The 21,483-nt window shown below is 41.0% G+C and overlaps 1 protein-coding gene across 1 annotated transcript in view; it reads left to right on the plus strand.

The window, feature by feature from the left end:
• fibcd1b (fibrinogen C domain containing 1b) overlaps positions 1-21,483 on the plus strand; it is a 111,854-nt gene that overhangs the window by 24,259 nt on the left and 66,112 nt on the right. Inside the window, 4 exon segments of the mRNA XM_022192485.2 lie at positions 4,907-4,990; positions 10,610-10,688; positions 10,691-11,088; positions 19,565-19,724. Of these exon segments, the coding sequence (XP_022048177.2) occupies positions 4,907-4,990; positions 10,610-10,688; positions 10,691-11,088; positions 19,565-19,724 (721 nt within the window).

Genomic DNA, 21,483 nt, shown 5'->3' on the forward strand with positions numbered 1-21,483 from the left:
TCCTCAGTTTTGTTTTGGATGGATGTCACTGCCCTCTATTCATTCACATATTAATTCATTTAGTCACTGTTAAACCGTCTGTTCTGTTTTGCCTTTTAGAGGGCCAGACATTTCGATAGACAATGGATACTTCACAAGATAATCTCCTAAATGAAACGCTGATGGACTATGTAAAGGCTTTCACACCTATCACACGATATCCTCTCGCTTTTTTTTTAAAATACTGCTTTCCACCTCCCCATTTTTCTCTCCTTTTGTCAACATTCTGTCAGTCTCAGTCCCCTCATTTAGCAGTCTGCAAGTCCCGTTAAATGATTAGTAAGCCCACAAGTGAATATATGCAAAGCCTCTTCCACTCCATCAGCTTAGTGAGCAGAAGGCTTAAACACACCTTGCTAAAGTCCCTGTCACACACACTCACATAAAGGTATTCTGCAAAGTGAGCTAATATGCCAAGAACAACACATTGGAACAATCCAAATATTCTTAGATATTCCTGGGATTTTTGCCGAAGAGATTTATATCCACACATGCACTCATGCAAACGCGTAGGTACACTCATTTAGAAAGCGCGCACGTACTCATCCAGTCGCACCCAGGATAAGTCTGAGCCCTTCCTGTCTTTTCAGACGTGCCTCATCAGATAGGATTCTGCGTGCAAGGTCCAGCCAATAAAAAGCCCAAATATTCTATTAAGTGTAAATCCTCTCCGCTGGTGGAGCTTGTGGAGTCAGATTAGGCCTAGACAAACACTGCCAAGCAGTCATGCCCACACTGCCAACAAGGAGCCCCACAGATATTAGTGTGTCGCTGTGCTGCATGTGCATATGTTTGTGTGCACAGACGGCAAAGAACCCCAATGTGAGCATTAGCAGGCAGGGGGATGAACAAACTAAAGCTCTGATACATGCTGCTCAGTGTAATAGGAAGGCAAAACGTCAGGAATCTGAGTGGGCTGCAGCTGCAACACACAACCTTTATTCTGTGTGAGTGTGTGCATAGCATTCTGTCTTTTGGAAGAAAATAAAAACAGGAGTATAAGTTGTGTATTCCTGCAGCAGCATTAAATACCCACACCTTGTTGGGTTTTTTTTAATTCCAGGGTTTTAGAGATATACAAATTCATTCCAATTTACTATACTGTGTAGCTGAATTGTTTGCTTTTTAGCCGTATCACTGTGGAGTCTGTGTTTATTTAGTGATGTGGCTCTGTAGCTCCTCTGTGTACTGTGAGCACAGACAGCTGCAATGTTTTAGGCAGAACAGACATAGATTTCTATTGCTGACCCTAAGGCTGCTCATTTGAATTCAGCGCACCTCTCTCGAATCTCCCTCATCCACACACCCACCCACCTCCCCCATCCCTTAACTTTTTTTCTCTCTTGCTGCCTTCTTTTCTTCCTTTCTTGCCGTCTTACACATTGGAAGAGAATGCTCTGAGCGAAGGGGTGAACTATTGGTCAGCCATCATAACAATGACTTTGTGAGCCGCATACGCAGCACCTCACACACACCGAAAACGGACAAAACGCAAAGACAAGCGCCGCTACACTAGCACATACACATCTACACACAAATGTGCACTTTCACAGAATTAAAGCTGCTACATTTCTGATATTAACATTTTATGAAAAGACTCCAATGTGAAAGGGGTCACTAATACCTGCTGAAATCTGAGAGAAATATTACCCAACTCCACAGCTTCAAGGAGCTTTTAAGTCTTTTTACAGTCTTATATTTTGTTAAAGCCCACAGAGTGGCTGCATGGCTGTGTCTAAGCTGCTCTCATTAGCCCTCTGTAGGCAGCCATTTCCACATTAAGAAAAACTTGAAAAAAAATGTCATTGTATGACCTGCAAGTAAAGGGCCGAGGGTCTATTGACTGCACCACTTGACACCCCTATTCCACTTTTTTTTTTAGTGACGTTACACTGTATCAAATAAAGCATCATACTTGATATTTGGTCCATCACTTGCACATACACTTGCTACACTCCACTATATTTATATGTCTGAGGTTGATCCTGTAGATATTTAACAGCTATGCAATGGCGGATCAACCCGATGGACCATCACATGAACGATAGTAATGACTGATGGATCATTTCAGTTTGATGGTCGCCTGTATTTATGGGAAGCAGAGTCCGCAGATGAGGAGCTAAATCTAATGGAAGACAAGACTCGGAAGATGGATTCAGAGGCAGAAAGACAACAGGATGTGTTGAAAGCCAACATACTCTGGGAAAGTGGTGGTTAGCGATGTGCGGATCTCGTCGACCCGTGGGACCCTGCGGATTCGGATAAGAGTAATAGAAAGTATCACGGGTTCGGGGTCGGGTCAAAAAGTGACAAAGCAGCATTCTGACCAAGTAATAAATAAGTCAGAGAAACACTGACTGCAACAGGATTGGCTGCATCCACCTTCCACCTTATCTTCCCCTCCCTGTCACTCTCTCTGTCTTTTAGTTAAACACACACATGCAGGCAGCGAACAGTGCATGTCCTCTTATACCCTGGCTGTCGATAATCTGCATTACTGAACTATAAAGTACCCACATTCAACACATCTCTCTGCACCCAGACTATAATTTATAACTGACAAGTAGCAAAATGCATTCAGGGGAAGAGTGGCAGACAGTCATAGAAACACATTGCTGCCTGTGGTGTTTCTGTAATCTAATCCTTTTAAAGGCAATGATGTCTATGATCCTTCTGTGGCCACTGAAAATTCACTTTAAACACCAAGCAACCGATAAAAAATATGTATTTGGAGAGCCATATTACGAAGTTTCACGTGTTTGATGTAGCAGACTGCTCTTTCCATATGGTCACTGAAAGCTGTTCCAACACGAAAACAATGGTTTTATGAGCTGGATGTCTGCTTTGCAGTGACCTCTGTGACATCAACATATGCTGAACAAAAAGCTACACAGCCTCACATATGAAACTGGCTGTCTTGGCCACAACAATCTGATAGAACTGACAATCGTGAGCTAGTTTTATTAATATATGAGATATGTAACATTGCTGCCTTCATCAGTGCTTTTAAGGTAATTTTCATTCAAAAATACTCACACGGTGATGGAAGGATGGATTTGTTATACCAGTTACTTACTAATAAACAAAAGGCTAAACCTAATCCAATGGCCTTCTTGTCACCATGGCAGACAGGATTGGTTATGATCTAATGGCAAATGAAAGTTATTCTATCGGCTACAGTTAAGCTATTTGTCAGATTGTGGCGGTCCCCAGATTGACTCCTGAGCTCAGTCAGAGCTGGGAGGTTGTTATTTTACTGTCAAAGTCTTATCAGGTTACAAGTCAGAATACTTTTTCCATCATATATTATTACAGACATATTTCAGTTTCAGTCTCACAGCAGTAGTACTATAATTGTTGTGGGGATGCCTTGTAATACCGATATATAGAATGCAGCCTCCATAATCACTAAAGTAATTACCAATAGCATGGAGCCTGGCATATCTGCATGCCTACATGTTAATGTGGCTGCAGTTCAGGGTTGAGCTGTGTTGAAAGTGATACGCAAATGTTACTCGGTCCGTCCTAGTGAGACTGCCGTCGTGATTTTTCCAGTCGAGTGAGCAGGGAGCTCATTCAGACACCTTCAGGTACCATCAGATTAATGGAAAGAAGAGCGCTTCTGAAAGGAGCTTTGGTGAAGACAGCTGAGCAATTAGTATTTAAGGAGTTCTCGGTAGCTGTTGGAGACCAAAATAGAGGTTAAAAAAGAGCATGTGAATATTGAACGAGCGTTTTGTCAAGTTGATGGAAACCTAACATGTCTGCTGGATGCATTCATGGGCAGTTTTCTAACACCTCAGCCACCGCCAAAGCTTGTTTTTGTTTTTCTGCCTCTAGTGGTTGAAAAGTCAATGCAGTTTTAAAGTAGTAGTGTCTGCAGGTGATGTCAAAACACAGAGTGTACCGAATGTGAAGAGCGCATGAGGCTCAGTCACGTACACACACACACACACACACACACACACACACACACACACACACACACACACACACACACACACACGGATCTGTGACACCACGCTTGGATAGAGATACATTCTGATACATTAATTGCCAATATTTACTGCATCCGTCCTCAAGTATGCAACTGTGTGTGTGTGTGCGTATGTGTGTGCATGTGTGCTTTCGTGTTGGTGTTATTGTCCCAGGCTAATTGAGCAATTCCACAGTGGGAGCAGCAGTGTTTAAGGTCACAGAACGACGTGCTCTCCTGGAGCCGTTAGAAAGCTCCCACGTTCATAATTACCCTGCTTTTATCTGTGCAGCAGCTCGAACTACTGCTAGACAAATGCAGATATAAGCACAAATAGGCACATATACTGAAGCATGTAATATTCAGATATTGTATATGAACACCCACCTCTACCTGCATGAGTGAATGCTAGCACACACGGCTGCTTACCCACTCACACTCAATTTAATGTTCTTTTTCACTCTTTTTTTTTTATTTTACTTGGAGTCGGTGGAAACTCTGTGTACTGAGGATTGGCAAAGCCTTCTCTGGAAAGATGCATTGAGCTTGTCATAAACTATTGAATTCAGGGATACCTTTGAGATGTACAGATGCCTGTTCAAATCTGTCTGTGTCGGTGTGCATTTTTTGTGTGTAGGCGTTCGTATTTTATCAGCCCGAGCACCATTTATCTCCTAACAATGATTTTATATTAGATTTGAGGCGTTTGAAAATGCACACAGCACTTTGATGTTTTAGTCATTGAAATGCAGATCCCAAACCCGTGTCTGTCCGTGTGTGTGTTTGTGCATGTACGCGTGAGTGTTTGTGCGCATGTGCTTGCATGCTTGATTGCACATGTGACTTGAACAAACGCCAACACTGGTGGCCCTGTCTGTTTGTCCCATGCAGACGTTCTGTGAATGTGTGCCCAGCTCCTCCCAACTCAAACATCGCTGGTCAGACTCAGAAACTGCCAGGGAGACCCCGGCCAAGGTAAGGCCCTGTCACCGTGACATCTGTGAACATGGCACGTACACTAAGGCAAATACAGACACACAGCAACAAATGTGTTGTTTCATTTCATGATGTTATTTAAAAAAAAAAAAGATTTTTAATACTATCACTGACAGTTACATTAGGACATTTTACTTTAATTCTTCGTGACTCAGAATGTGTATATAGCCAGGGTAGCTCTTGAACTACGAGTTATTTTCATTCCTGATTAGTTATTTATTGTGTATAGTATGTAAAATAACAGAAAATAGACAAAAAATGTCTATCGTGTTTGCCAGAACCCAAGGTGGTATCTTCAAATGGCCAGCAGTTTAAGATCTGAAGATATTTTATTTAATATAATCAAAAGCTGAGAAAACAATTATTCCCACTTGAAAAGCTGGAAACAGGAAGTATTTACACATATTTGCCTACTGAAGGATTAGCTGATTATAAAACTTCATTTTTTTATCCATTGACTGACTGATTAAGCAGCTAATTGTTTCAGCTCAAAGATAGAGTTTCAATTAGATTGCAGACATGGCTGAATAACTGTCTGGATGGAAGATATTCAAACTGATGAAACGCAAATAGGAAGTTAAATGTATACAAAATCCCCTTGTTGATGCATCAATGCTGTATATACTGTTGTATATATTTCACCACCTTCCTTTTAGTAAAAAATACGGTCACACAACGAATAGCGACATGCTCACCTGCGGAGGAGATTGGGTATCACTGACAATGCATTTCATCACAATCCGCTCTCTCGCTGCTTTGGTAATGGCAGTTCGAAGGATTATTGTATATTACACTTTACATTTTGCCACTGAGGCGCAGCAATGGCACAGCCTCAGCTCAAGCATTCAGGCACGTAAGAATTAGATGGATTACGCTCTGCAGATTTCTCAGAACTGAGTGGCATGATGGTGGCAGCACCAGGAAAAAGAGGCTGATTGCATGGCAGAATTTTGGGAAGAGTCTGCTTTGAATGCAGATGTGAAAGTGGCATTGAAGGTGCAGGTGAATGAAGGCGGTATTGGTGTGAATCATCCCTTTGTCAAATGATTTCCGTGTATGCGGCTTTTGAATATGCTTATGTTTTTCTGTGTGTATTAGCGTAGACTCGAATGTCTTCTTTGTGTACATCAGTTTGATATCAGCATATGTGTGCATGTCGAGAAAAGAGAGGGAGAGAGCTTGTAAGAATTCTGCTGATTTCCTGCTCATCTAATGAGCAGACAAAGCCTTTCGTCCAAGAACTGTCCGCCAGTTCTCCTGCGTGGGAGGACAACATTATTTCCATAGAGAGGAATTCTCTCTGAATCTCTGCCTCCGTTTTTTTTTTTTTTTTTTTTGCTTTATCTACTCATCAGAATTCCCCTGTTGTCCTTTTAAATCCCATGGTGTGGCATGAGTAGAGACAGGAGAGGATCTGACAGTCAACCGCTAATTACAGAGTGGGCTCCTGCTGTGAGATTGAGAGACTCATTTACAACAACAACAAAAAAAATAAAAAAAAATAAGAAAACTGTGTTAAGAGGCTGCTTGCGTCCTATCCTCAGTGTCATTACCCAACTACAACTGCCGAGCTGAGTCGAGAGATCGTGCATTCTGTTGGGACATGAAGCGGCTTTGTATTTTCACTGGCCGTCAAACAAATAAGGTAGCAGCAAAGCCTCCACTCCTGACTGTTTTCATTCCACTCTCTGACTTCATGTCAATCTGACCTCAGAAAAGATGGAGAGTAGAAGATCTTGTTTCTGAGCCAGGAGCGTCATACAGTTTCATTATGGTGCTTGGTCTTGCAAGACAACATTCGTAGCTGTGCCATTTGTACATGTTTAATTCACAAGTGACTACATTTCCTATAAACAACAAAAATTAATAGGTGGCTTTCATTTGTCCATATATAAATTGTCCCTATAGTAATTTGTGCAAATAGCTTACTATGGCCCATGATTATGTTATTGTTAAGTGACCTCTTGCAGTCATGTGACACAGTAGAATTAATTTCACCAAATGTGTCAAAACATTATATATTTAAGCGGAAGCCCATAATGTCTGTAGTTGTTTCGAGAGGAGCAAAACAGGAAGTCTGGAAATATTATAGAGTCAAAGGTTGGAGAGACAGGGAGTTCCAGGTGGATGGACGAGTCAACAAACCACTGGACTTTAACACAGGAGATTGTTTTTCAATTCCCGTTTCAAGCTAAAAGCGCTGTCCATTTATTGTCCGTTTATTTGGACTGGGACATAAATTATTATTAGAATTTTTTTCTATCACAATTTTGGCTTTTGTTAATATGGAAACAGAATCGTCAAGATAAAACAATCCGTGTGTCACATTCTGTTTCACACTGTAGTTGTGCTGTAAATCCAGCATACCCTTTCCTTTAGTTCACTTTCAGCCTTTACCTACAAAATGTAAATGTTCGGCAAATAATGTTTAGGTTCCTTATTTTGGGAAAGTATGCAATGTTTAGTAAAGACAGCATAATTTCCCAATTGTGAAAGCACTATACACAGACTGCTTTTGGTATTTGTGCTTGGCCGAGGAGCCAGACCAGACATGATGACCCCGTTTGTGGCAGACTTGAGGTGGGGTTGGACGAAAGTTGCCCGTCTCATATCGCATGTTTTTGGTGAACCTCTTGCTAATTCACTTGCAGATGACCTGGTTCACCCATTTTTTAAAAAACATTTCTTTTTACCATTGACCAAGGAGATAATGATTTCATCGCTGTATGTTTGTTAGTCTGCAAGAATTACCCTTCCAAGTCTCGTGGGAGGAGCTGGATCCTGGCCAGAGAAAGTGCTCATTAAATTTTGGTGTTCCTTTAGATCACTTTCGTTGAAATTGTGAGATGGTGCTCCCCAAGTGCCCCTCTAGTTTATTTAGTTTTTTGGTTCAGTTATATTCAAAGTTCAAAGAAATCTCTTGTTAAAAAGGATCTTTTTTCAGTTAATTAAATCCACAATGTTTCCAAAGACAGATTTTTGTAATAATCAAGCAGCCTAGTGTTTATTATTTTAATTGGAACCACAATGAAAGTACTTAATGGTACCCAAAGCATAATCTTTTCCTAAATTGTCCAGGTCGCATCACGGGGTATGAATAGGCAATCTGCACAGTTCATTAGTTGTCCCCTGTGACACACAGGTGCCACCTTAACTTACTTTCTTATGGGCTGAATTATTATTTTACACCTTACACTATCAGAAATCATTTTAATGTATGTAAAAAAAGCTTTATTCTAAAAACCTATACACTCTTCCTCCATATTTTTAAGTATATAGATGTCTGGTAGTTCTGAGTGTGTCTCATTGTCAGCCTAACTATGGCCACCATGTATCTTTTCTATGTTAAGTAAAATGTGCTAGCACTGAATATTTTGCTTAGTGCCGGTGATTTCTCCCATTAATGTGTTGGCCCACTGGCAACAGAGCTCAGGTGATTGCTTGTAATGTCACATTGCCACCAGCGTGAGGCCATTCTACTCACTATGTACAGCACCAACACTCTGCTGCACACATATTCACTCCCACAAGTCCAGTCACACAGTCAAAACCACTGAAACGTACCTGCACTCGTTCGAATGAAAAGCACCATATGACATACAAGGTAAGCTTTTGCAGTGCAGTCGGGGGGTACATGTTGACTTACAGCATGGAGACAAAAAAAATATCTGCGGCAATACTCCCCTGGAGCACTTTTCTGTGATGATGCATTTGGGTGAAAAAACATTGGGAAGGTTTTGACAAAGCTACGCTCCAGTTTTTTTTCATATGCAATATGTGCATGTGCCTGCCTGTCTGCTGTTAGTATTTGCCAGAAAGGACTGTGTTCAAATTATGTGTGTTTGTGTGTGTATTAGACATTTAAATGGCACGAGCATGTGTGTGTGCTTTATCTAGTGTCTACGCGTGCAGCTCTGTGTATGTTTGCGTGCACGTGTGTGTTCGTACATGTGGATACCATTTGGACAAACAGAGCCCAGGGGCAGTTTTTAGTTAGCAGGGACAGTGCTTGCATACATGTGAATCGTGTTGAGGAAACCACAGAGGAACCTAAAAAACCTGTATAAATTTAAACTTACCCAGTCCACAGATTCAAAGAGCAGAAAATAACGTCCTCTAAGAGCAGAAAATAACAAATCATCAAAATATGTCATATATAATTAAAGTGGTTCTTTGTGTTGTGGGTCAGTTTTTTTAATTTACAACTGAGGTTTTTATCTTCTTATTTTTTTGTTAACATAGCATACCAGAAAAAAAGTATCCAGCAGGGACTCATCAAAAGCTGCAGGCCTTATATTTATCTGCCCATGTGGATTGTGAATGAAGCCCCAGGGGTACACAAAGGACTCAGCAAAAACCATCATCGGGCCCCACATGAACCCTTTGGTGTGCATTATCCCAGCTTCACGATTGGACCGAGGAGGGCTACAACTGTGGCCTGTGTGAGAAATAATCCTCAGGCCTCCGATAGGAACCTTTCTGTGTCAACAAACCAACACTTATGTGGGCTAATAATTGGGAACCCATATGGGTCCCACATGGTGTATCCCATGCACAGCCCCACATATCTGGGCAGTTTCATTTTTTTATGCCCTCTACCCAAAGACTGTGGGCAAACAAAGTTTATAGGAGTACTTCCTCCACAACACAATTGATTTCCTTCACATTAAAGGAACCATAAACCTCTCGTAAAGCAGACCATTAGCTGTCTATTAGCGTGCTTCGCTGTGCTTGTACAGCCAATTTACATATTAATGTGCTTGCTCTCGCTTCCACATGCAAACCGAAAACAAACACACACACTCCCATACATCAACCCACGTATTCTGATAGAGAGAACATTCTCCAGTGTGGAGAAAGAAAAAAAAAAAAAAAAAGAACAATCAGCAGGCGTTCGATTGCTGAGTCATTTGGAGGAAGATATGGAGGAGCTTGGCACGGTTAATCATGCATAGGTGGGCCATATTGCTCTCTCTTATTCAGCACTAGTTTTCTCGACCTGAGTGGAAAAATGGAGCTGGCTCCTAAAGGGCCATGATGCTTTTTTTTTTTTAATAGTCCGGTAGGGTTCTCCGTTTTCCTCCTGTTCATTGCTCATTCATTTACATGCTCTTGCCTGTCTGAATCTCTGCTTTCGTTTTCTGGCTACCTTTTTTAAATGTTGTTTTTCCTTTTCAGAAACAGGAACACAGAACCTCGGGTCACTGACCTTGTGTTTCCTAGACATGTCTTGCATCCTCCTCCACACTGCACCACCACAACTCCACTGACATGTGGGGTGTTTGGACAGAAATTGTCTATTTTATTACTTTTAGAGAAGTTTGATTTTCAATAAGACCGAGAGTGGATGGAATCTGCATTCTTTTGCTACATTAATCATTCAAGACTACACTTTGACAGTCGAGAATGTGGTTATATTATTTGCCACTGAGCAGTTGAACCGGCATTCAAAATATCCGCAGTGATGGATGAAAGTCATTTCTTTTTGGATAAGGCAAGTGTTTTGATGTAATTGCTGGTGGCATAGAAATTGTGATTCTAATACATTTTCTCTTCTTTCTTTCCTTGTTTCCTTCCTCCCTACTCTCCTTCTCACAGAGGATGAGCTGCAGCTACCTGCTCTGCACTATCCTGCTCTTCGTGGCTGTATTGTTGGCCGTCACTGTAACCGGCACCATCCTTTTATGAATCACTACCAGGCCCCGCCCATGTCCGATGGCCTCCCCCACATTTCTACCAATCAGGACGAGGCCAACGCCCTGGTCACCGTGGAGAGGGGCGATGGCTCTCGCATTAACATCTTCATCGACCCCAACTGTCCCGACTACAACAGTAACTTTTTGCGCCTGGAGGGTGTTCAGACCTCACTGTTGCATTCGCTGACCGACCACGACTCTGACCTGAAGTCAGTGAAAGGCCAGGATCGAGCTCTGCTAGTCAGTCTGGCTGAGGAGGTGGCCAAGCTGTCGGCCCACGCCGGGCAACTGAAAATGGACTATGAATCTCTACGCAGAGGGCAGGGCAGCCTCGGGCAAGACCTCAATACGCTACAGACGGAACAGGGACGCCTCATACAGGTGAGACACATACTGACACAAACGCTATTAATGACACATACGTAGGTGGCAAATTAAAGGAAAGCCTACATAAGTTGTCTTAGTAAGCCAGCACATTCTGCCAGAACAGCTTCAGTGTACATTCGCATTGATTCTTGAAATCTTGGAACACTACTGGAGGCATGAGGATCATTATTTCAAACACATCAGTCCAAAAATTGTATTGAGACGAGTACAGCTCTTACAAGATCTCTATGGGTCAAAAGTAAAGAGTTTTCCTTTAACTTTCTCCCTTCGATACATTGTTAGATTTCCTTTGGTCAGAATGGTTACGAATGCAAATTATTGCACAAAAGCAGGAAACGCCAGCAATAAGTGTTTTCTTTGTTTGAAATTTACAACAGTGGAACCATTTAATTACACAAATCAGTTAAATGAATTGATGCAGATTGATGTAATAATCATTATGTCGTTCATCACAACTGCTGGCAAAGTGTTTGAAAATTGACCATATGAAACAATCTGCAACAGTGGGCATCTCCAGTTTATTTTCTGTTCCCTTTTGACACATTGCTGTGAATGGTGCTCACTTAGTTAGTAGCTGTCAGTTTGTAGACTGTTGTTTCAGAGTGAAAAACAAGACAACCGTGGATTTTGTTTGTTTGTTTGGTTTGTTTTTATAATTGGCTCTAACAGTGATCACCTGTGCAAAAAGGACAGCTGAAGTGAATCCAGTGTACAGGACTTCCAGCTGAAGTCACGACTTTAAGCACTGTACAGAGGTGCCGGAGGACTGGATTGCGAAACACATATCAATATGTATTGATTGCGAAACCACCTTGAGATGTGTGACAGCTCATTGGACTTGAGCGTTTTCTGTTGGTGTCATTTAGTCACTTCCTCTTCCTGACTGCAAAATCAAAACGCCATCATTCTCTAATCCAGTGCCAACTCGACCGCGTCGATGTCTTTTTGCACTGTTCAAGCCCAGCATTGGCTAAATTAAAGTGCAAATAGAGCTCATGTCTCAGCCAGTGTAGTGTTTGAAGATGAGGTCACAGGGGAAGAAATGCCCTCGTGACTGAAGAAATAGAACAACTTGCACATTAATTCAGTAAGATAGCGTAATGCATCTCTACATGTATAAGTCAGTCTCCACATTGGATGAAAACATAATTAAACCCCCTTTAGTTTCACACTGTCCACATTGATTTATTGACGGTACATTTCCTAAATGTGCGCGGAGCATCTTCACACTACATGCTCTTTTAATTTTGGCCCATCAGGCTCAGTCTCTTTATTCTGCAGTAAATAGATTTCATAGCTGCCAGCCATACGGCTCGAACAACTGAATGCATGCTGCTCCTGCACAGTCCTTTCTTTAAATGAGAACCTCTATAGCTCATAGTTCAACATTGTTTTAAAATTGCCCACAAGCTCCTCAGATGGGTCTACTCTGTCTCCGTGGGCTAAGAAACCCTCGGTGCCCGATAGATTGTGGAAGCAGAAAGTGGTCAATTCCCTTTGCTGCTGTTAACATGTGGTGTAGGTGGCACAGTGCAGTGGGCACCGAGGCTAAGTGGTGATGGTACTAGGAGTTCAGATACTCCAGGTGATTGATTTCCTTTATAGAGGCAAGGCATGTGGTGTGCACATCCGCTGTTTCTGCCTGACACCACGGTGTGACTGTGTGATCTATGAGCACCTGTGGCCAGGGCTTCTGATTTATACGATGACACAGAGCTGACTGTGCCAGCGTTAGTAATGGCTCTGTATGCAGTGCAGCAGCCCTCCCCCGCCCCCTCCGAAGAACAGTTTCACCCTCGCTGCCACGCCGGACGAAGCCCTTCCACGTTCCCCCTGAGGTGATGTGCAGGAGAATCTGATTGCGGTGGATTTAGGACCAATCTGTTTTGATTGTTCAAAAAAAAAACGACATATTCATTTTCACAGCCAGTGCTTGCAGCCTCAAATAGAAGCGTACACTAAAGCCTGCAAATTTGCATTCCAATAAATCACCCTGATGGGAAGGACTAGTAAAATATGGGGACATGGCAATACATCTAGATGATGGTCAGGCTTTTAGAGTGATGGACAAGGTGCACCATGCTGCTGTAAGTCAGGACACTCGTGTAGCACTGATACTGCTGGCTGTTTGTTCAATTTCCTTTCCTTAATTTCAAATTCAGAACATACCAGACCTGAATCAGCATCCCCCACCCAACCATTTCTCTTTTGATGTAGTCTATTTTGTCATCAATTCTTCTGCACACGATACATATCAATTTTACATTCATTTGAAAGCATGAGAGCCTATTTAAATACACAGAATCCATACATATATGTCAGATTTCATTGCTTATTATGTCTCACTGTACCAATGTATTCTCTCCTTCTCTTTCACTTACTCTTAAATATCAGAGGCCAACGAATAGAACCCTGAGGCACTCAGTCTGCCACTGTTCAAAAATGCTAGTAGCAACAATATATTTCATAATTTGTGGAGACAGTTTAGTAAATAACATAGAAGGTTGGACATCAGAAACCAGTTTCAAAGTTTGAGCTCTAAAGGTATCATTCAGAAAGTTTCATTTTGATCCAGCTTATTGGTTCCGAAAAAAAGAATATTTTGTTTGCTGCAATTTATAAGCAATGTACAGCAAATACCTACTGTATATCTACTGCTATCTGTCATTAGTCATGCAAGTAACACCTGGGTGTCCTCCTGTCTACATTCATCTTAACAAATTATGATTCTTGCATTACTCTCAGTTAGCCCACTCAGTCACTTGAATAGCAGGCAAATAGCACAAAGTGTGATTATCTCATAAAAACATAATTTAGCAAATGCTGCCACAAAGTGGATTGTATATATATTTAAAGTCAAAGCTAACCTCAAAGTATAAACCAGAGAAGAGACCACTGTCACTACGCTTAGGGTAACTTTGTCTAGCTGTGCTTTTTCTAGTGACATTTAGCCTAACATTCAGGCAGTAATGTGAAAAGACTCTTTGTTCTTCCCTGGTAGCAAACAGAACACACAGATTATGCATTTCTTTCATTATTCTTGTGTAGTTATGCCTTTCTAAGCACATTATGGTTCACTGAAGTACCTGCAAAAGCAAAGACATTACTGGCCTGTCACAACCATAAAATCCAGGAACTGACTTACATTTGCCTTGCCTCAGTTACATAATATAGTTGTCTGTAAAAGAAACTGAAAAATAAGGCGTGTGATGTTTGCTTTAGTGTTGACAGTCAAAGAACGGTGTCTTTATATTTACTAAAAGAAGTACAAGTTCAGGATCACAGTTTATGTAAATTCGAGCTAAGTTTTCAACGCAAAAATCTAAATTATCCAAGTCCCAGAGTACTTCCAGTCAAACACCATCGCTCTACTCCTGTGTGAATCTTTAGATCTTATGAAGTGTTTTGTTACAGTCAGCGGAGCACAGGTTGCTCTCTCTGTCAATCTTTCTTGGCAGGAACTTCAAACTTGTCAGTGGTTTGAATTACATTAAAAAGTTGTCAATGCATTTTTTAAGCTCTGACCAGCAGTGGCGAGCCCTCTGCATAGGCAATCATGACCTCCACTCAGGCAAACCTTAGCCATTAAAAAAGGCCGGAAGGGATGGACCCTCCCGCAGCAGAAATCCAACTTACAAAAAATGAGTTCACATATTTTACTGTCTTGATGTTCATCTTTGCACAAAGTCTGACTGCATAAAGGCCGCCAGGACGTACAGACTGCAAGAAAGAGCATAACTTACTGATTTCCTTGAACCACAGGTCACAGTTTGTGTGTGAATTATTTGCCTGCGGAATATTAATGTTTTGGACGAGTGACACCCACAACCTCTGCTAAGGATGTCGGAGCAAACTGCTGCTGCTGTAGAATAAAAAAACATACTGCCTGCCTCGAGATGTTCATTCTAGTCGACACAAGGCTTTTGAGTCTTGGGAAAATAAAAATGTGCTTGTTGCAGAAATGTGATATAGACAACTTCAATACATCAGAAGGAGAAGATAATGATTAATCTCACATAATGTTCTGAAGTCTAATTCAGTTAAGCAAACGAGCGGCTCAAAGATACAACCCCTCAGCTCAGATGAATAAAGGATATCAGTATTTTTGGGGTCTAAATTGCTGTTATTGAACTCTAATACATGGTAATATAATATTTTTCCAAATACACTATCTTCAATTTACAGATAGAATATAACAATAGGCTATTTACCTGACATTGCTAATGATTCAGTGCTATATACATTTGAATCGGACTGAAATGAAGACTGCTTTTATTATCCAATAAATGGAAATGAAACAAAGTATAATGTGAAATGACACAATTTGATGCATAAATGTCACATGGATAAATTGGGGGGGTGCTAACCTCCAAGCCAATGTGAAGCCCAAAGGTGAAATTGTGGTATTCAATTAAAAATGACCTCATTCTGCATGTCTCATTCAGAAATACAGCAAAAAAATAAAATAAAATAAATGGTTTACAATAACAAGATGGTATAAACAAAACAAAACAAAAAATCATCAGGACAAGACAACAGTCAATTTAGAGTTACCAATTAACTTCAGCATGTTTTTTGGACTGTGGAGGGAGCTGGAGTATCCAGAGAAAACCCACGCATGCACAGAGAGAACATGCAAAACTCCATGCAGAAAGATCACGGACAGGCCGGAACACGAACTGGGAATCTTCCAACTGCAAGGCGACACTGCTCACCACTGACCACTGTGCAGCCCAGGACCATAACACCACTTTCTTTATTAATAATGATTTAATTGCAGAGCTACAAATCCATCACTACACTTAACTACACATGGACTCAATCAAAAGCCTGATCAAAGATCAGAGGCGTCTCTGTGTGATATTAATCGGATTTGCAATGAAAACATTCCCTCTATGTATGAAGGTTCTGCTCATCATCAGGGTAATCTTTTATTCATTGTTTCTTTGCTTCAGAGGCCTCTCATATGTCTAGGAGCTCTGACTGTTTAATCGAAAGGATTGCAGTACGCAAGGCAGGGTCAACCTAACAATGTGCTCTGCTTTAGCACAATAATTTGAGGGAAGCATCTATTGAGAGTCGATCTAAGCACAGTTGAATTTCTTTTCCCAAACACAAGTATGCGAATGGAGAATTCATGAATTTTCTGTGCTCTTAGTCCAAAATATTCCATAACGTTTCCTGATTGCAGCTGTTGCAAATTGCACATACGTAACAATGGTATAATTTCAAGATACAAATATTTTGACAGCATGTGTTAAGAGAACGTTGCCGAGTCAGACTCACTCATGATGAATTCTGTGTACAGATACCTGTCTTTTGATGTGTTTCATCTTTAGTTTGAAATGCTCTGAGATACGGTTTGCATACTTGGCTTTGATGATGCAACTCCAACCCCAATATATGCATGCACAATATTATTGTGTGTGTGTGTGTGTATGTGTGTGTGTGTGTGTGTTTCTCTTTTTTCCATAATATACTGCATACCTGTTGCACCAAAATTTCCTCCTTCCCTCCACATGTTGCTCTCATTTTCCATATTCTTTTGTACTTGTACAGCATTAACGGTATCTTCAGTGCTTGAAGAAGTATTCAACAGTAAGGGCAAATGAATAAATAATTAATGAATCCACTGATTGTTTCACTTGGAGAAGTCTTTTTTATTAATACTCTTTGTGAGTGTACAGGCTCTGATGAGAAATGGGAGTATATAAAAAAAAAAAGTGGATTAAAGCCAAGAACTGCATAATTAAGTCCATCCACAAAGCATCATTATATTGTATAATTTCTCTTTACACCTTATGTTTATTGGTTATTTGGATTCATAACTGAAGTCTTAGTACTACTTACATGCTTGAGGGTCTAAATTATATTTAGCTTGAAGGCTAAAACAGTAAAAGGAAACGAGGGTTACGTTTTTGACGTGCATTTCCTAACTCCAGTTGACTGGACAGCCACTGTTTGTGAAATAAAGACATCACATTAAGCAGATGGTGACTGAGTTTTATTCTTGCCTTTTATAGCTTTCCAGATTCCCTCCGTTTTGTGACTTAACCTCCAGAGGGAACATGCCTCCACCCGCCATTCAACATCTGATTCAGGCCTACAACGAGCACACCTTGCTGTGTGATTCACCAAATAATTAAATTGTGTGTCATACAGTCAGGTTTGCAGTTGAGACAGAAAACTTCAAAATACACCAGATCGAATGTATAGTAACTGTCGTGTGAGTCAGTTAAATTGGAAAAAAAAAAGATTCCGTTTCCTTTCATGAGTCGGCCACAGATGCGCAAAGAAGCATCCAAATTTGCCTGCATTTAAACCTGACTCACTGAAAGGAGGCTACTTGTTTTAAGTGCTGGGGTGTAACTGATTTTGTAAGCCAATACAAAGGCTTCCTAATGAGAGGTAATTACATCATGATCCTAATTGATGTGTCAGTCAAGGCTTAGCTGTAAGCTCTGCTTTTGTCTCTCCCTTTGAAACACACACAATCAGAGAGTGTAAACTTGATAAATCGCAGCAGAAACGATGTTAAATTTGTACACAGGAAAATATGCCACATTTAGATGAAAACTCATTTTAGATAATGTTGCAACCTATGAAAACAGAGTCCAAAAGCTATCACTGTGGGTCATTCGTATGCATACACACGTGCGTTTTTTTTTTTTTTTGCAATTGCATGAGGGCATGTGCGTAAACATGTCTTGTTGTTTGTGTGGGTTAAACTCCCGGTGCCAGTGTAATATTACTTCAGTGCAGCTTGCTGTGCCTCAGGGGTGAGTTGCATAGTTATTGAGGCCAGGGAATGGCCACTGGGGTTTCTGTTTAATGCAGTTTTAACACCTAAATCTGGCTGCACAGGCATACCTTTGGTAGAAAACTCACAACCCCTTATATATGACTTTGAACACTGCAGGTCTTCGTGTGTGTGTGTGTGTTAGAGTGTGCATGTGTGTCTGTGGAGGAGCAAAGGAAGAGGAAGATGGAAGAAAAGAAGCGAGAGGGAGGGCTGTGTGGAGCAGCAACAATATTTCTAATACCTGCAAAAGTGCAAGTGTGTCAGTGTATACATATGGGGCCCAACACCTGCTTGTACATAGGCGTCGGCCAACTAGGACAGTATGCGAAAACGACCTTACTGCAACGAACAGTACATAAAGAGCTGCAGAAAAGAAGTTACCACGGCAGATCAGAGAGGTTACCATGCTCTCTGCTAGTCCTGGAACACACATTCATCAACAGCCTTCCCACAGGGCTCTTAGTGTTTCACAGCTTTCACCAAAGTGGATTGTGGAATGGTGTACCATGTGTTCAATGTGCCTGTGTGTTTCCAAAGTTCCCATAAGGACTGCACTGTACCAGTGCTAACATGCTGTACATTTGTCCCTTTTAGTATCCTTTACATAAGTGCCATTTTCCAAATTCCTTTTTAGATGAACTTTTCCACCCTAGAGACAACCTTTGGCTTCCATTTTCAATATACAAGTCTTTTTTACCCCAACTATCATGGCATGGTTATGAAATTGAAACTACTGTCCTTGCTTGTATATTCAAGGATGTTCAGGCATCTGAGTTGGTTGCTGGAAAGCATTGCATCCACGGCCATTACCGCTGGCTCAAACCCAGAAAACATTAAGTTAACATGAAGTCTGTAAAATACATCAAGTGAAGTCTTACATCATGGAAATTTGGCTGCATATTGTGAACTGTCAGATGTGGAGTATTCCTGTGCACTGTGGAATTTTCAAAGTTCTTTCATCTAACTTTGATGCAGCATCAACCATTTCAAAGGTAACACAATTTCACGTGGTTCTGGTCTACGTAACCACATTGGCTGTAATGCTAAGAATGTGTTAAAGGTACAATGACCAGAATGCATTTTGATACCTTTGATGATGGAAATGTTATGTGATCTTCTTATTGCTGCACCTATAACTGTACAGGCACAAATATGTTTTAGTAGATGTATTTAATTACATATGAATTACATCATTTCATTGCATAATGTCTGAGTAAGTTACATGCAGTGTGCACCTACATTGGCTCTTGACTTTCAAATATTGTCATCATGCCAACATCATTTGAATCCAGTGCAGGGACCACTGACAATGGAAACTACCATGAAGAGCAGTGGCAGCTTTCTTTCCACTACCAGCATGCAAATGAAAGCAATATCATTACCAGGATGAATTGTGAACCTTCAGAAAATGAAAAAATGGGTTGCATGCTAATTTTGCTGTGAATATGTACAATGTAGTGGTGAATATTGTGACATAAAAGAAACCACTGACTGTCTGGAGGTAATGGAAATCTTTAGCACACCTTAGGAAATTTCTTTAGTATTCTAAACTGTGCACAAATTGTAGTCATACAGTCTCAAAAACACACAAAATGGCTGGTTTTGTATAAATTCACTGCTACCGATAACTGTAAATGTGTGCTCTTGTCTCCTCTGTGTGTGTTGCAGCTGCTGTCTGACAGCCAGATCAACATGGTGAAGGTGGTGAACTCAGTTAGTGATGCTCTTAATGCCATGCAGAAGGAGAATGTGGGTCTGAAGGCGCGTGTCAAGGCCGACTTACAAAGGGCACCAGTCAGAGGGGCTCGCCTCAAGGGCTGCTCCAACGGTAAGCAAAACAAGGCATGCTTTAAATATATGTACCTGTCTGGTCTTTCTTTGTAGATGTCTTTGTAATTTATCTATCATTGACAACCTATTTGTTTCACCTTTTGCCTCTTTATTCTGCTCCACGTCATAAGCCTCCTTCTGTTATCCCAGCTCTGCTATTGTGTAAAGTTACATCCCAGCGTGGTCTGCCTGTCAACCATCTATTCATTCAGTCTGGCCTCACCCGGCTCATATCAGTGTCTTTCTCTGAGCTACATCTCATCCACATTATCCAGGGGCCTTGGTAGAGATGTGGAATTTTTCACTGTACATGAGCGATGACTTGCATGTCCACTGGGCTGTGTGCTGCTGAGAGGCAGAGAAGGGCCTGAGGCATCATCCCATTGGAAGGCTTTTAACCAGGCATGGTATACCGATGGCATTCTCCGGCTGGATTTGACTTGCATAGGTAGCCAAGGAGCACAGAGTGAAGGCTGCTCGTGTAGCGAATACAGCATACAATAACAGAGTAAGACAGAGGTGTTTTTGGGAGAGGCGAGGCTTGAGAATATGGCAGATGTTTTATAAATCTGAAGGCACAGGCATGTTCTATGAATGTGACATAATGTATAGGAGTAGCAACGGTGTGTTGTCAAACTTTTAGTTTTATATCTACTCTGGTGATATAAACAGAAGAACCAAAGATCTTTATAGCACAGGGCAAATTTTCGATTTTATTAATATCTTAGGTCGGTGGCATCAGCTAATTGATGTAGTTGAGTGATTATTCAGCAAACCTGCACAACTGTTGCCAGTGATGGTTTCTAGATCTTTTCTCTGTATCCTGGTTTCATTCATTTTAAATGAGGTTAATGTTCCAGCACTATGTAATACAGTTATTGCATAATACAGCTTAACAACAATACACAGCTTCATCTAAAGTCTGCTTAAAGGTGCGATCATCATGAGAACATCTCTGTAATTTTGGTGATGTATAATTTTAAGTACAGCTCCTGTAGCGGTTGGAAATATCTCATTAAGTTGAATACGTAACTCACAGTTGACAATAACCCTCAGAACCCCAAGTAGTCTCTGGTTCTCTTAAAGTTTTGCTTCTGTCACAGTTTTATTCGCTGTTGGCTAAAGTTTTGCTGTGATATAAAGTCCTGCTCCTCTATGGAAACAGTACAACCATGATAGAAGTATAAATTACTAAAAGTAAGTGGTTGTTTGTTTTATAAAAAAATATTGAATCAGTAGGTTCTATTTTGCATCCAAAGCTGTTACATTTTTTAAGTGCTCACAGGTGTTGCTATGCTGGAAAAAGTGGTGCTTCTCCAACCTGCTGCTCAGCCCAGTTCAGCTGAGAAGTCCTTCAATTTTTGACTGATGGTCACAGCTGAGTCACTAATGGCGGCTCTGTTGTCCTGATGAGTTTTTTACACCTTGTTGTTAATGTAAACAGTTTATTTTTATTTATTTTTTTGTCGTATTTCTGAATGAGACATGCAGAATAAGGTCATTTTGAACTGAATATCACAATTTTCACCTTTGGGCTGGTTAGCACCATCGCCTCGCAGCTAGAAGATCCCTGGTTCACATCCAAGCCTGATTCTGGGCCTTTCTGTGTGGAGTCTGCATGTTCTGCCTGTGAAGTGTGGGTTTTCACCGGGTACTCCAGCTTCCTGCCACAGTCCAAAAACATGTTGAGGTTAACTAGTGATTCTAAATTGTCCGTAGGTGTGAATGTGAGTGTGCTTGTTTGTCTCTCTGTGTAG

The sequence above is a fragment of the Acanthochromis polyacanthus genome, chromosome 18 (assembly GCF_021347895.1).
Source record: "Acanthochromis polyacanthus isolate Apoly-LR-REF ecotype Palm Island chromosome 18, KAUST_Apoly_ChrSc, whole genome shotgun sequence".
Lineage (NCBI taxonomy): Eukaryota > Metazoa > Chordata > Actinopteri > Pomacentridae > Acanthochromis > Acanthochromis polyacanthus.